This window comes from Neopelma chrysocephalum, unplaced genomic scaffold (assembly GCF_003984885.1).
Source record: "Neopelma chrysocephalum unplaced genomic scaffold, ASM398488v2 Primary Assembly neopelma1_96561, whole genome shotgun sequence".
In the NCBI taxonomy this organism is placed as follows: Eukaryota; Metazoa; Chordata; class Aves; order Passeriformes; family Pipridae; genus Neopelma; species Neopelma chrysocephalum.
The window spans coordinates 199,081-211,998 of NW_020925206.1; the positions used below are offsets into that span (position 1 = coordinate 199,081).

Genomic DNA, 12,918 nt, shown 5'->3' on the forward strand with positions numbered 1-12,918 from the left:
AATGTACTTCAAGTAAAAAATCTTGGTGAAAAGTCTTAATTCTGGTGTTATTACAGGTGACATTATAGGAGTCAAACAGTTTTAACAGCTTTTACAGGCCAGTCAGCCTCAGCTCGATCCTGAGAAGGTGATGGAGCAGCTAAACCTAGGAACCATTTACAAATGCATCAAGAAGGTGGTGATTGGGAGTAGTCAGCATGGATTCACCAAAGGGAATTCACGCTTGACCAAACTGATAAACTTCTACAATGAAATGGCTGGCCTGGTAGATGAGGGGAGAAGCAGACAGTGAGATGGATTGAGAATTGGCTGAATGGCTGTACTGTAACATGGCAAGATTTTGGTAGCGGGAGTCTACAGGGGTGCCTTCTAAAAGGAGACAGGAGATGTCCCCATGTCAGAAAGAACCAGTTTCAGCCAGCTCCAAGATCATAGAATCATAGAATCAGCTGGGTTGGAAAGGACCTCTAAGATCATCAAGTCCAACCCTTGATCCACTACCACCATGGTTACTAGACCATGGCACTAAGTGCCACATCCAGTCTCATCTTAAAAACCTCCAGGGACGGAGAATCCACCACCTTCCTGGGCAGCCCATTCCAATGCCTGATTACCCTCTCTGTAAAGCATTTCTTCCTAATATCCAACCTAAACCTCCCCTGGCAGAGCTTAAGACCATACCCTCTTGTCTTACTGATAGCTGCCTGGGAGAAGAGACCAACCCCCACCTGGCTACAACCTCCTTTCAGGGAGTTGTAGAGAGTGATGAGGTCTCCCGTGAGCCTCCTCTTCTCCAGGATGAACAACCCCAGCTCCCTCAGCCTCTCCTCATAGGACTTGTGTTCAAGTCCCTTCACCAGCCTTGTTGCTCTTCTCTGGACCTGCTCCAGCACCTCAATATCCTTCCTGAGCTGAGGGGCCCAGAACTGGACACAGTACTCCAGGTGTGGCCTCACCAGCCCTGAGTACAGGGGAAGAATCACTTCCCTGGTCCTGCTGGCCACACTGTTCCTGATACAGGCCAGGATGCCATTGGCCTTCTTGGCCACCTGGGCACACTGCTGGCTCATGTTCAGCTTCCTGTCAATCCAAACTCCCAGGTCCCTCTCTGCCTGGCTACTCTCCAGCCACTCTGTGCCCATCCTGTAGTGCTGCAGGGTTGTTGTGACCAAAGTGCAGGACCCAGCACTTGGCCTTGTTGAACCTCATCCCGTTGGAATCAGCCCAACTCTCCAGTCTGTCCAGGTCCCTCTGCAGAGCCCTCCTGCCTTCCAGTTGATCGACACTCCCCCCCAGCTTAGTGTCATCTGCAAATTTGCTAATGGTGGACTCAATTCCCTCATCTAAATCATCAATAAAGATATTAAACAGAACTGGGCCCAACACTGATCCCTGGGGGACACCACTAGTGACCAGTCGCCAATTGGATGCAGCACCGTTCACCACCACTCTCTGGGCCTGGCCCTCCAGTCAGTTCCTAACCCAGCACAGAGTGCACCTGTCCAAGTCACAGGTTGCCAGTTTTTTCAGGAGAATGTTATGAGAGAGGGTGTCAAAGGCTTTGCTGAAGTCCAGATAGACCACATCCACAGCCTTCCCTTCATCCACCAGGTAGGTCACCTGATCATAAAAGGAGATCAGGTTGGTCAGACAGGACCTGCCCTTCCTAAACCTGTGCTGGCTGGGTCTGATCCCTTGTCCATCCTGTAAGTGCTGTGTGACTGCACTTAGGATGATCTGCCCCATAACTTTGCCAGGCACTGAAGTCAGGCTGACGAGCCCACTGTTGGCCAAAGTCTGAGCCAATCAGAGACATTAGTAGCTCCTCTTTGATAACATATTTTAAAAAGGGTAAAAAATGCTGCACAACAGCAGTTGGGAGACAGGAGTGAGATTATGTGAAAGAAATAACTCTGCAGACACCAAGGTCAGAAAAGAAGGAAGGGGAAGAGGTGCTTCAGTTGCTGGAGCAGAGATTTCTCTGCAGCCCATGGTGAAGCAGGTTGTCCCCCTGCAGCCCATGGAGATTCATGGTGGAGCAGATATCCACCCTGCAGCCTGTGAGGAACCCACACAAGAGAAGTAGATGTGCCCTGAAGGAAGCTGTAGCCCATGGAGAGCCCACACTGGAGCAGGTTTGTTGGCAGGACCTGTGACCTTACGGGGGACCCATGCTGGAGCAGTTTGTTCCTGAAGGACTGCACTCCGTGCTAAGGACCCATGCTGGAGAAGTTCATAAGGGACTGCAGTCTATGGGAAGGACCCACATTGGTGAAATTCATGAAGGACTGTCTCTTGTGGGATGTATTCCACACTGAAGCAGGCAAGGAGAAAGGAGAGGCAGAGACATGCATTATGAACTGACTGCAACCTCCATTCCCCATCCCTCTGTGCTGCTCGGGGGGAGGAGGTAGAAGAATTGGGAGTGAAGTTGAGCCTGCAAAGAAGTAAGGGTTGAGAGTAAAATTTTTTTAGACTTGTTTTTATTTCTCATTATCCAACTCTGATTGACAATAAATTGAATTAATTTCCCCAAGTTGTGTCTGTTTTGCCTGATGGTAATTGCTGAGTGATCTCCCTGTCCTTATCTTGACCCACGAGCATTTTGTCGTATTTTTCTCCCTTCTCCTACTGAGCATCTTGGTGGGCAATTGGCAGTCAGCCAAGGTCAACCCACCACAATGGCTGGGCCCAGAGAGTGGTGATCAGTGGCAAAAAGTGTAGTGACTAGCAGTGTACCCCATGGGTCAATACTGGGTCCAGTCCAGTTCAACATTTTCATTAATGATCTGTATGATCGGGCAGAGTGTACCCTCAGCAACTTTGCAGACAGCACCAAAACTGGGAAGAGTGGTTGATATTACAGAGGGTTGTGCTGCTTCCAGAAAAGGACCTGGGGGTCCTTTTGGACAGAAAGTTGAACATGAACCAGCAGTGTGCCCTTGCTGCAAAGAAGGCCAATGGTACCATTGGCTGCATTAGGCAAAGCATTGCCAATAGGTGGAAAGACATGATCCTTCCCCTCTGCTCAGCACTGGTGAGGCCACACCTGGTGTACTGTGTCCAGTTCTGGGCTCCCCAGTACAAGAGAGACATGGACATACTAGAGAGAGTCCAGTAAAGGGTCACCAAGATGATTAAGGAACTGAAGCATCTCTCCTATGAGAAAAGGCTGAGAGAGCTGGGACTCTTTACCCTGGAGAAGAGAAGGCTCAGGGGGGATCTTATTCATGTATATGAATCCCTGAAGGGAAGATACAAAGAAGATAGAGCCAAGTTTTTTTCAGTGGTGCCCCGTGAAAGCAAAAGAGGCCGTGGGCATAAGCTGAAACACAGGAGATTGCCTCTGAACATCAGGAAACATACAGTGATTGAGCACTGGAACAAGTTTCCCAGGGAGGTGGTAGAGTCTCCCTCCTTGGAAATATTTAAAAGCCATCTGGACACAGTCCTGGTCAACTGGTCTAGGTGGTCCTTCCTGAGTAGGGGAATTGGACAAGGTGACCTCCAGAGGTCCCTTCCAACCTCAACAATTCTGTGATGCTGTGAATTCAATTATTTAAACATCCTGGCATTTCCTTCCCATAAACCATCTAGCACCAGTATGTCAAATGCAAACCAGCCTTCCATTTGGAAGTCTGAGCCATACAGCAGCTCCAGTTGAAAGGCAGGGCTATTACCTATATAGGTGAGGCAAGTCCTTACCTGTGCATTTCTTCTATTTCAGTCCAAAGGTGCTTTAAATGTCTTGATCTGTTTCTGTTGTGTCCAAGCAACTGTCTCAACTGGGAGATGGGACTGTTAGCAACAGTCATCTGTAGTTTACATTTACTATTTTTTAATTTCTTATTGAAACAGAGAAGTAGCACTCCCATAGCTCATGTTGACCACAAATGTGACTCAGCAACTAGAAACACCACCTTTGAATTAGCTCAGTGATTGTTGCCACTCAACTGAAATTCATTTCTGAAATCTCAGACCCTGAATTCAGGGCCATGTCAAACATTGAACACAAGCATATGTCTAGCAGGTCTTTGGATATATTCATATTTGTGGTGGTTTAACCTTGGCTAACAGTGAAACTCCCACTCAGCCACTCTCACTCCCCCTGCCCCAGTGGGTCAGGTGGAGAAAATAGGAAGAACAGGAGCAAGAAAGATTGTAGGTCAAGATAATCACTGTTGGGGCAAAACAGACAACTTAGGTAAAATTAAGTTAATTTATCATCAATTAAACTAAAAATGTAATTACTACTTCAGGTAGCAGGAAACAAAAGGACAAATATTAAAATACCCTTCCTCCTTTCCCAGGCTCATGCCTTCATTCCAGGCTCCTCTTCTCCCACCCTTGTTATTGACACAGGTTACATGCAGCCCCTTCAGTGAGGCAATGAGCAGCTCAAGGAGGCGAGTGGAAGGGTGTTATGGTCAGTACATAACAAAATCTCTCTGCCACTCCTTCCTTCTCACACTTGTCTCCTCCATCATGGATTCTCCATGGGCTGCAGTTCCTTCACAAAATGTCCAACTACTCCAGCGTGGTCTGTTGTATAAGCTGCTATGTGAATATTGATTCTGGCACTAGGGAGCACCTCCTCCCCCACCTTCTTCTCTGACCTCTCTTTGTACTGCTGTTTCTCACTCTTTTTTCTCCCCTACTCCTCTGCATGTCTGGTGGATTTTGCCCTAAGTATGTTTTCACAGAGGCAACACCAGCTTTGTTGATTGGCTCAGCTTTGGCCTGCATTGGGTCCATTAGCAAGCCAGCTGGAACCAGCTGTGTCCAGCACAGGGCAGCCCCTTATCCACTACCAAAACCTTGCTACATATACCCAATATGCTGTGACAGAAGTAGGAAAGTTGCATGACCTTTCAAATTAAGGAAGAATGATGAAAAGTGGTCTGTAGCATAAATTCGGCCTACACTTTGTCAAGAAGTCAAGAACTAGAAGTGTCTACCCAATTAGATGTGATTGATGGAGAGGGGGTAAAATTGATACACCCAAACAGAAAAAACAAACATAGTTGCCAGCTGATTCTAAAGGACAGAACATAAATAACATTACCCAACTTAAGTTATCAGAAGGGAGAAGGAAACATTTGTGATTCTGAGATTCTTTTTGCTCTGAATGTCTTCTTATAAGAGAATTGTTGCACAGATGTTAAAACATTTTTTTTTAGTTTTTAAATCAAATTAGAAACATTAATAAAACTGGAAATAATAAAGTTTGCTCCTAGTGACTCAAACTATAGTATTAAGCCTTTTATCTCATGTTAAAACATGCTAGACTTCTGAATACTGTAAGAGAAAATTTATACTGATGCCTATGGATTTTTAGATTTTTAACTTTTTGTAGATTTTAGAAGTAACTGTATTATATCCCTCACCCTTTAGCGCAGTAGTTTACACATTCCTCAACCCCTATTACCCCATTCCATGCTCCCCATATCAATATCCCCTGAATTCCAGCAAAAATGTTTAGTCTCTTGTCAAAGTAGGCCCATTTTGTTTAGAGAACACTCGTACCTTGGCCTAAACCGCAAGAGTACAGTCAAGAACTGGGTGAACGTGTGCCCCCTGTACCCCGAAGAAGATGAAGATGATGAAGAGGTGGTCTCGAAAAGCCCCTAGCCCCAATTCCCAGGGGGCGGGATGAGGGTGGATCGGGGCAAAAGCCACAGGGTGGAAACATCTGGGATTAGACAGACAGTATTATAATTTGTAACAACTGTACATGGGGGGGGTGGTACGTGTCTTGTAATCTCATGCCTCAGAGGCACAAATTAAAATCCTTTCCTTATCTCACCTCCAAAACTAATTTGCCTCGGAGTTTTTTTTCTCCCTGTATTTTCTTTAGGCAACAATACATATATACCGATATATACAAAACTTCTCATATATATGCTAATCATGCTTCATAACCATTGAAAAAGTCTTAGTTTGGAAATATAGTGTTAAACAAATGCAATGCAGCTTAATGCATGCTTTTGTTTATTTTTCTTACATGTAGCTCTTTTATCCTCTCCCCCACCTCCCAAGCATTAACTTCTGAGGTCTAGTACATACATGAGAATCTTGATTTGCATTAAAATAAACAAGCAACTATATGGGTCAAGCTTTCCCCCATACACATTTCATGAGAAAATCTGACTAAACTGTATCCTAAACACTGCAAAATAAGGATATCGACAGAAATAAAAAGTAAAAGTAAAGATTTCTGCATGCTAGAGAACAGCAAAATTGTATTAAACGTTAGAATAAGAAATACTGGTGTTTTATATATATATTTAAAATTTTGTTTAAAATTACTATTATGTTAACCATATTCCAATGTGATAAAAATATTAGGAAAACATCTGGTCTTGCTTTTAAAATGTCTAGTTTTCCATGAAAAAAATTTAAGTCAAAAACTTCAAAGTTGGCAGTTTTTGCACAAAACATCGTGTAGGTAACCGTTGGTTCATGAGTTTCCAATTTTTTCAATGAAAATTTCTAATTTTTCTATTTTGTTTTCTGAAAAGTATATTAGTATATCTGATTTTGCACAGAAAAGAGAGTACTAAGTTTTTCACCTTGTAAATATCACACAATCTAGCTCCCTGCTCTCTGCATTTCATCTATTTAGAATGTCTGGGATTTGGAAATTTATTTTACTGAAATCTTTGCACACCTGAACTGAATTAGGGGATGAATGAACAAAGATCATTGAAACTACTTTATATATACTGTTGGGATTGAATAAATAAAGCAGATCCACACTATTTTCATTAGTATCCAGTGAAAGGACAAAAGGCAATGGGCACAAATTTAAACAGAGGAAATTCTGCTTAAATATAAGAAAATACTTTTTTTACTTTAGGGGTGGTTGAACCCTGAAACAGCTTGCCCAGGAAGTTTGTAGAGTCTCCATCTTTAGAGAAATTCAAAACCCAACTGTACATGGTCTTGGGCAACCTCCTCTAGCTGATACTGCTTTGAGCTGGGAGGATTGGACTAGACAATAGCCAGAGATACATTCCAACCAAATGACATTTTCTGTTTTTCAGTTTGTGCCCGTTGCTCATTGTCTTGTCACTGGGCACTGCTGAGAAGAGTCTGGTTTGTTCTTTTACTCCCTCCCATCAGGTATTTATACACATTGATAAGATCCCTGTGTTGTAGGAGTACTGATCTCTAGCTCAGCCACAGCCATGACTGTGACTGATATGGATCCCATTGACCTGCACCCCAACTGATGGATTTGCTTTCTTACTTGACCTTGGACCTGTCTTGCCCCTAGGGACTTACCCAATGATCAGTGGGCTGTGTCTGACCCTAGTTGTCCTCACCAGACCTGAGTCTGATTTGTGGACTGACTTCCTGTCTTGACCTTGGACCTGTGCCATCACCACAAATCTGTGTGATGATCTGGATTCTTGGTTGAATCTGACTAACATCTCCAGATCTGTCCTGCTCACTTCACTTGTATACTGCAGGACTAGGCCCAGGCTGGTGAGGTCCTTGCTGTGTGTATCATGGTACTCAACTCCCAACTCCCCATTCCTTAGGGAGAAGCTAGCCCTCACTGCTCCCTGACAGGAATAGTGTTGAAAGCCTTGCTAAAGTCAATATAGACATAATCCATTGCTCTCCCCTCATCCACAGAGCCATTCACCTCATTCTAGAAGACTATTGGGTTGTTCAAGCATGACTTCCCCTTTGTAAATACATGCTGACAACTCCCAATAATCTTCCTGTCCTTAATAGGTGGGCTTTGGCTTTCCTAACACCATCCCTGCACACTCAGACAGTCTATATATAGAGAGAGTGTCTATAGACAGACTCTATATTCCTCCTGGGTTCCCTGACCTTGCTTCCACCTCTTGTATACTTCCTTTATATATTTGAGCTTTGTCAGGAGCTCCTTGTTCATTCATGCAGGCCTCCTTCCACCTTAGCTTGACTTCCTGCATGTTGGGATGGACCATTCTTTAGCTTCAAGAAGGTGATCCTTGAAAAATAAACCAACTCCTCTGGACCCCTTTGCCCCATAGGACTGTCTCCCATGGGATTATTCCAAGCAGAGCCCAGAAGAGGCCCAAGTCTTCTCTCCTCAAATCCAGGGTTTTGATACATCAGTTCTTTCCAGGAGGAGGAAATCAACACAAAGCTGAACCTAATCACAAGTTCTTCTATCATTTTTTATATGTGCTGATTAAAGAAATGAAAATGAACAACAGAATTTGAAATTCAAAGCTTCTATTACTTTTTTTTGCCATCTTGTGAGAAAATAACCTAAGACTGACAAGAAGTGCCTGTTCAGAAGAATTGGGTGATATTTTACTTTTATTATCAATTTTTGAAATTTATGAGATTTTAGGTATGTCTATTGATATCAAACTCCAGTGATATCAACTGCTGAACTGACAAACCTTTATTTTTCCCAAGAGAAGTTAAACAAGTTTCATTAGAGGTTCAACTTTGTCACATAAATGAGGAGAGGTAAGATTTCAAGAACTAGAAATATGAAAACATAGTTTTATATAACACCATACCTCTGTTTCTGCTGCATGGGTTGCTGTCTCATAGCCATATATTGCATGTCCTCTTGTAGTTGATTAAGGGGAGAATCTGGTTTGACACGAATCCCATAATAATGGTATTTGGAGTTCCCCCTTCGTGAAAGAACAAAAATAACATTGGGGTTTTTTTATATATACATCATACTTCACAATTTGCCTTGACTGGAAAACAGTACATAAAAGTTAGGCTTGTCTTTCCTCTCACTCTAGTATAAAACTGATATAACTCCACCAGCTTCTGGAAATCAGTTCACTTAAACTATATTTTCCAGCACTTTACTGTTGGACTTCATTTAAATAGAATAAGGTAAGAAAAAACAAATACACGACTTATGCAGTCATAGTGAATAAAACAATTCCATAAATGGAGCATGCTTGTGAGTGAGGGTTTGTGAATGTTTCACTAATCAACTTCAGTCCTGGTCAGCTGGAAAGAAAGAACAGAATTGGGCTATCTGCATTCATGTTTATGAGAGTGTCTATATGGGTGCTGGTAAAGGCATTACCCTGTGTTAACTTCTGTAGTTAGCTGTGTTAGTGTCACGTGTGTGTTTGTCTGCACCTCTGGAATGCATGTTCAGTCTCACTACTAGTCGGACCTGAAAATGGAAACAGCAGTAGCTGCATCTATTGGACTGAGATGGAAGATATCTGGGTCATAAGAGTACACAGAATCTGGCTATAGCAGACCAGGAGTCCCCTGGGTCCTGAAGTCTGCTGGATTTGGCAACTCCCTTAACAGTAAGGTTTTGAATATTTTTATTTGCTTATTTCCTTGCTTGTTTTTAACATATGAGCTTCACATTCACTATTATAATGGATATTTTCTGTTATACTTTACGATTTTATTAACGCAAACCTGGTTCCCAGTCTTCTGGTCCGTAATCCCATGAAGATTGACCGTATGAGTTTTCCAAAGGAGGCAGCATTGACTGGATCTAACTTGTGCTCCTGACAATGACGCAAGTAATGGTTGTAAAGGGTACTTCTGGGGAGACTCACTCCTTCTGCAGTTTCATAGTTGTCTAAAAGCCATTGGAGCTATGTCAAATATGAAAGAGTGAACATATGTAAATTTAGTATTACTCTACTAAGAAATCCCACTTAATTGTACAACATAGACCTCTGATATTTTTTAGACCACTCTTAAGGTCTGTTTAATACAGGGACTTTCTTCTTCAAGTAAATATAATCTCTTTAAATCTCTTTCAATGCTAGATATGCAATGATGTTTTAGTTTGGGGTTTTTTAGGATTACAAGGAAATAACAAAACTCATGGCACTTGTGAACTCAGATAGCTCCACTTCTAAAAATATTTCAGATTCAGTATCATACATTAACATTTTATGAAGTTATTTGTGCTTTGGAGAAAAATTGTTGGAACTCCAAGGAACTAAAATAATCAATGCAATTTATATTAATTGCATGAAAAAAACTTAATAGAACTAAGTTAATACATTTTTAATTTCTCTTCACCCAGAATTAAAAAATACAAATAAAAAACCCCAGTACTCCATTTAACTGAATAGGGTTTATTGTCTTCCAAATACAAGGAAGAAACTATCAAATATAAGGTAACAAGCAATCTAGATGACATGAAAAATAACTTGTACATCTATAGAGTATTATGGGCCCAATCCCTTTCTGTTGTAGCCTGTTTGGTTTTGACTTCAAAGCGTAACAGAATGTAGTGAATGTAGTAGAATGTAGTATTCTTTTTTTTTCTGTGTAATTTATTGTAGAATTTGGGTGGGCAATTTTGCAAGCATGTAGACAAACAGTTTCTAATACATCACTGTACCTTTGTGTAGGACAAATAGTAACATACACAAAAAACTCAAGTAAAATGGTCATTTTAATGACATTTACCAGTGTAAGAGAATAAAATGGAAATATTTTTATAATGGTCATTTATCAGCAGTCCTGACTAACCGGAGAGGTCCCAGTTGACTAGAAGTTAGCAAATCTATAAGAAGGGCCAGAAGGAGGATCCAGGGAACTACAGGCCTGTCAGTCTGACCTCAGTGCCAGGGAAGGTCATGGAGCAGATCATCTTGAGCACCACCACATGGTATGTACAGGACACCCAGGGAATCAAGCCCAGCCAGTATGAGTTTATGAAAGGCAGGTCCTGCTTGACTAACTTGGTCTCCTTCTATGACAAGATGATCCACTTAGTGGATGAGGGAAAAGCTGTGAATGTTCTCTACCTGGACTTTAGTAAGGCCTTTGACAGTGTTTCCCAGTGCATTCTCCTGGAGAAACTGGCTATTCATGGCTTGGACAGGCATACTCTTTGCTGGGTAAAAACCTGTCTGGATGGCTGGGCCCAAAGAGTGGTGGTGAATGAAGTCACATCCAGTTGGTGGCCAGTCACAAGTGATGTTCCCCAGGGCTCAGTATTGGGGCCAGTTCTGATTAATATCTTTAACAATGATCTGAATGAGGTGATCGAGTGCACCCTCAATATGTTTGTAGGTGACACCAAGTTGGGCGGGAGTGTTGATCTGCTTGAGGGTAGGAAATCTCTACAGAGCTTGTATGAGGTTCAACAAGGCCAAGTGACAGGTCCTGCACTTGGGTCACAACAACCCCATGCAATGCTACAGGCTTGGGGATGAGTGGCTGGAAAACTGCAGGTTAGAAAAGGATCTGGGGGTGCTGGTCGACAGCTGACTGAACATGAGCAAGCAATGTGCCCAGGTGGCCAAGAAGGCCAATGGCATCCTGGCTTGTGTCAAAAAGTGTGGCCAGCAGGACTAGGGAAGTGATTTTCCCTCTGTACTCAGCACTGGTGAAGCCACACCTCAAATACTGTGTTCAGTTTTGGGCCCCTCATTTCAAGAAAGACATTGAGGTGCTGGAGCGTGTCCAAAGAAGAGCAAGGAAGCTGCTGAAGGGTCTGGAGCGCAAGTCTTATGAGAAGCAGCTGAAGGAGCCTGGAGAAAAGGAGGCTCAGATGGGACCTTATCTCTCTCTACAACTACCTGAAAGGAGCTTGTAGCAAGGTGGGTGTTAGTCTCTTCTCATAAGTAACAAGCAGTGGGACAAGAGTAAATCGAAATAATTTCCACTTGAATGATTCCCAAATTTTGTTTTCTTCTTGTATTTACTAATTACTTAAGAAAGTAATTATACCAAAATGAATTAGCACGAACATCCAATTTTCCAGGTTCACAATTCACACAAAAAGTCTGGGCTTAGTTTGAGCATCCAATAAATCCCCAAACCATGGATTTGGTTTTGGCATTTGGAACAAAATTGTATTCCAGTATGCTGAAGCCTCACAGAGTTGTATAATACATTTAAATTTATTCCACCAAAGCAATTAATATGACCAAGATATGTGTTTAAAGTACAGTAAAATATATAATAATTATGTGACATTGAATATGCTACTCTGCAGGGCTATTTACTAATAGATCACTGAACAAATTCTGTTCTACTAATGTTCAATAAAACATGTCATTTAAAGAACAAGAATATCAATATTTTAGTGCCCATTATTCTTGAAATATGTTTCCACTCTGACCCTTCTTTATTGCAGAACTTACAACTCAGCATATTCTGTGATTCTATTAGTAAAAATTAGATTATAATTAATATATTGGACATACAGTTCTGTTTAAGTCAGTTGTGAACAATTTACCAAGCACAATACATGAAAAATGAAAGAAAAATTAGGAAAACATTTACTCCAGACCTTTCAAAGACCATGTTCGTGTTTACTTCCTTGCAGAAAACATCACCAGAACTATCATGCTTAGGTTCCTAAACAAGAGCTCTATGTAAAGATGCAGGAGAAGCAAGATCTAGCTGGTTCCAAGATGGATGTAGATAATGTTGCACTTTAAATAAACATAAAAAGTGCAGTTCATCACCCCTATATCAACTTTTGGATATAAATACATTATTTTAAAAGTCTTAACATTCACAAATTTTTTTATATTGAGCATTTAAAATTCTGAAACAAAGCCTAGGAAAAATATTATTATAAACTTTTACCTTTATGTGAGTGTATGAACAAAACCATTTCACTAATTTCACTATATCTTAATTATATCCTTCAACTTTACCATTTAAGCTATACTAATTAGATTATGGAATATGAGCAATTTCTGTTTTACTTCACAAAGAAGAAAAAGATTGTCAAAACCCCAGAATTATTTCCGAATTAACTTCTAAATATAGTATTAGACTTTTTTCCAGATGAATTCTAATTTATTAGGATTCCTTTCAGTACATTTTACTAATGATCTATATTTGACAGATATTCTTTCAACCTCAACTTGGCATTAATGCCCAATGGAAAAGCAAAACCCAAGATAAGTATAAAGTAAGGATTTTTGCTCCAGG

The 12,918-nt window shown here is 41.4% G+C and overlaps 1 protein-coding gene across 2 annotated transcripts in view; it reads right to left on the minus strand.

Moving 5' to 3' along the window:
• LOC113981462 (transcription factor RFX3-like) overlaps positions 1–12,918 on the minus strand; it is a 106,952-nt gene that overhangs the window by 29,594 nt on the left and 64,440 nt on the right. For both annotated transcript variants that reach the window (XM_027708859.1, XM_027708860.1), the window contains exons 5-6: positions 9,421–9,602; positions 8,535–8,654 (exon numbers count right to left, since the gene is read on the minus strand). In XM_027708859.1, the coding sequence (XP_027564660.1) occupies positions 8,535–8,654; positions 9,421–9,602 (302 nt within the window). The remainder of the gene's footprint in view (positions 1–8,534; positions 8,655–9,420; positions 9,603–12,918) is intronic.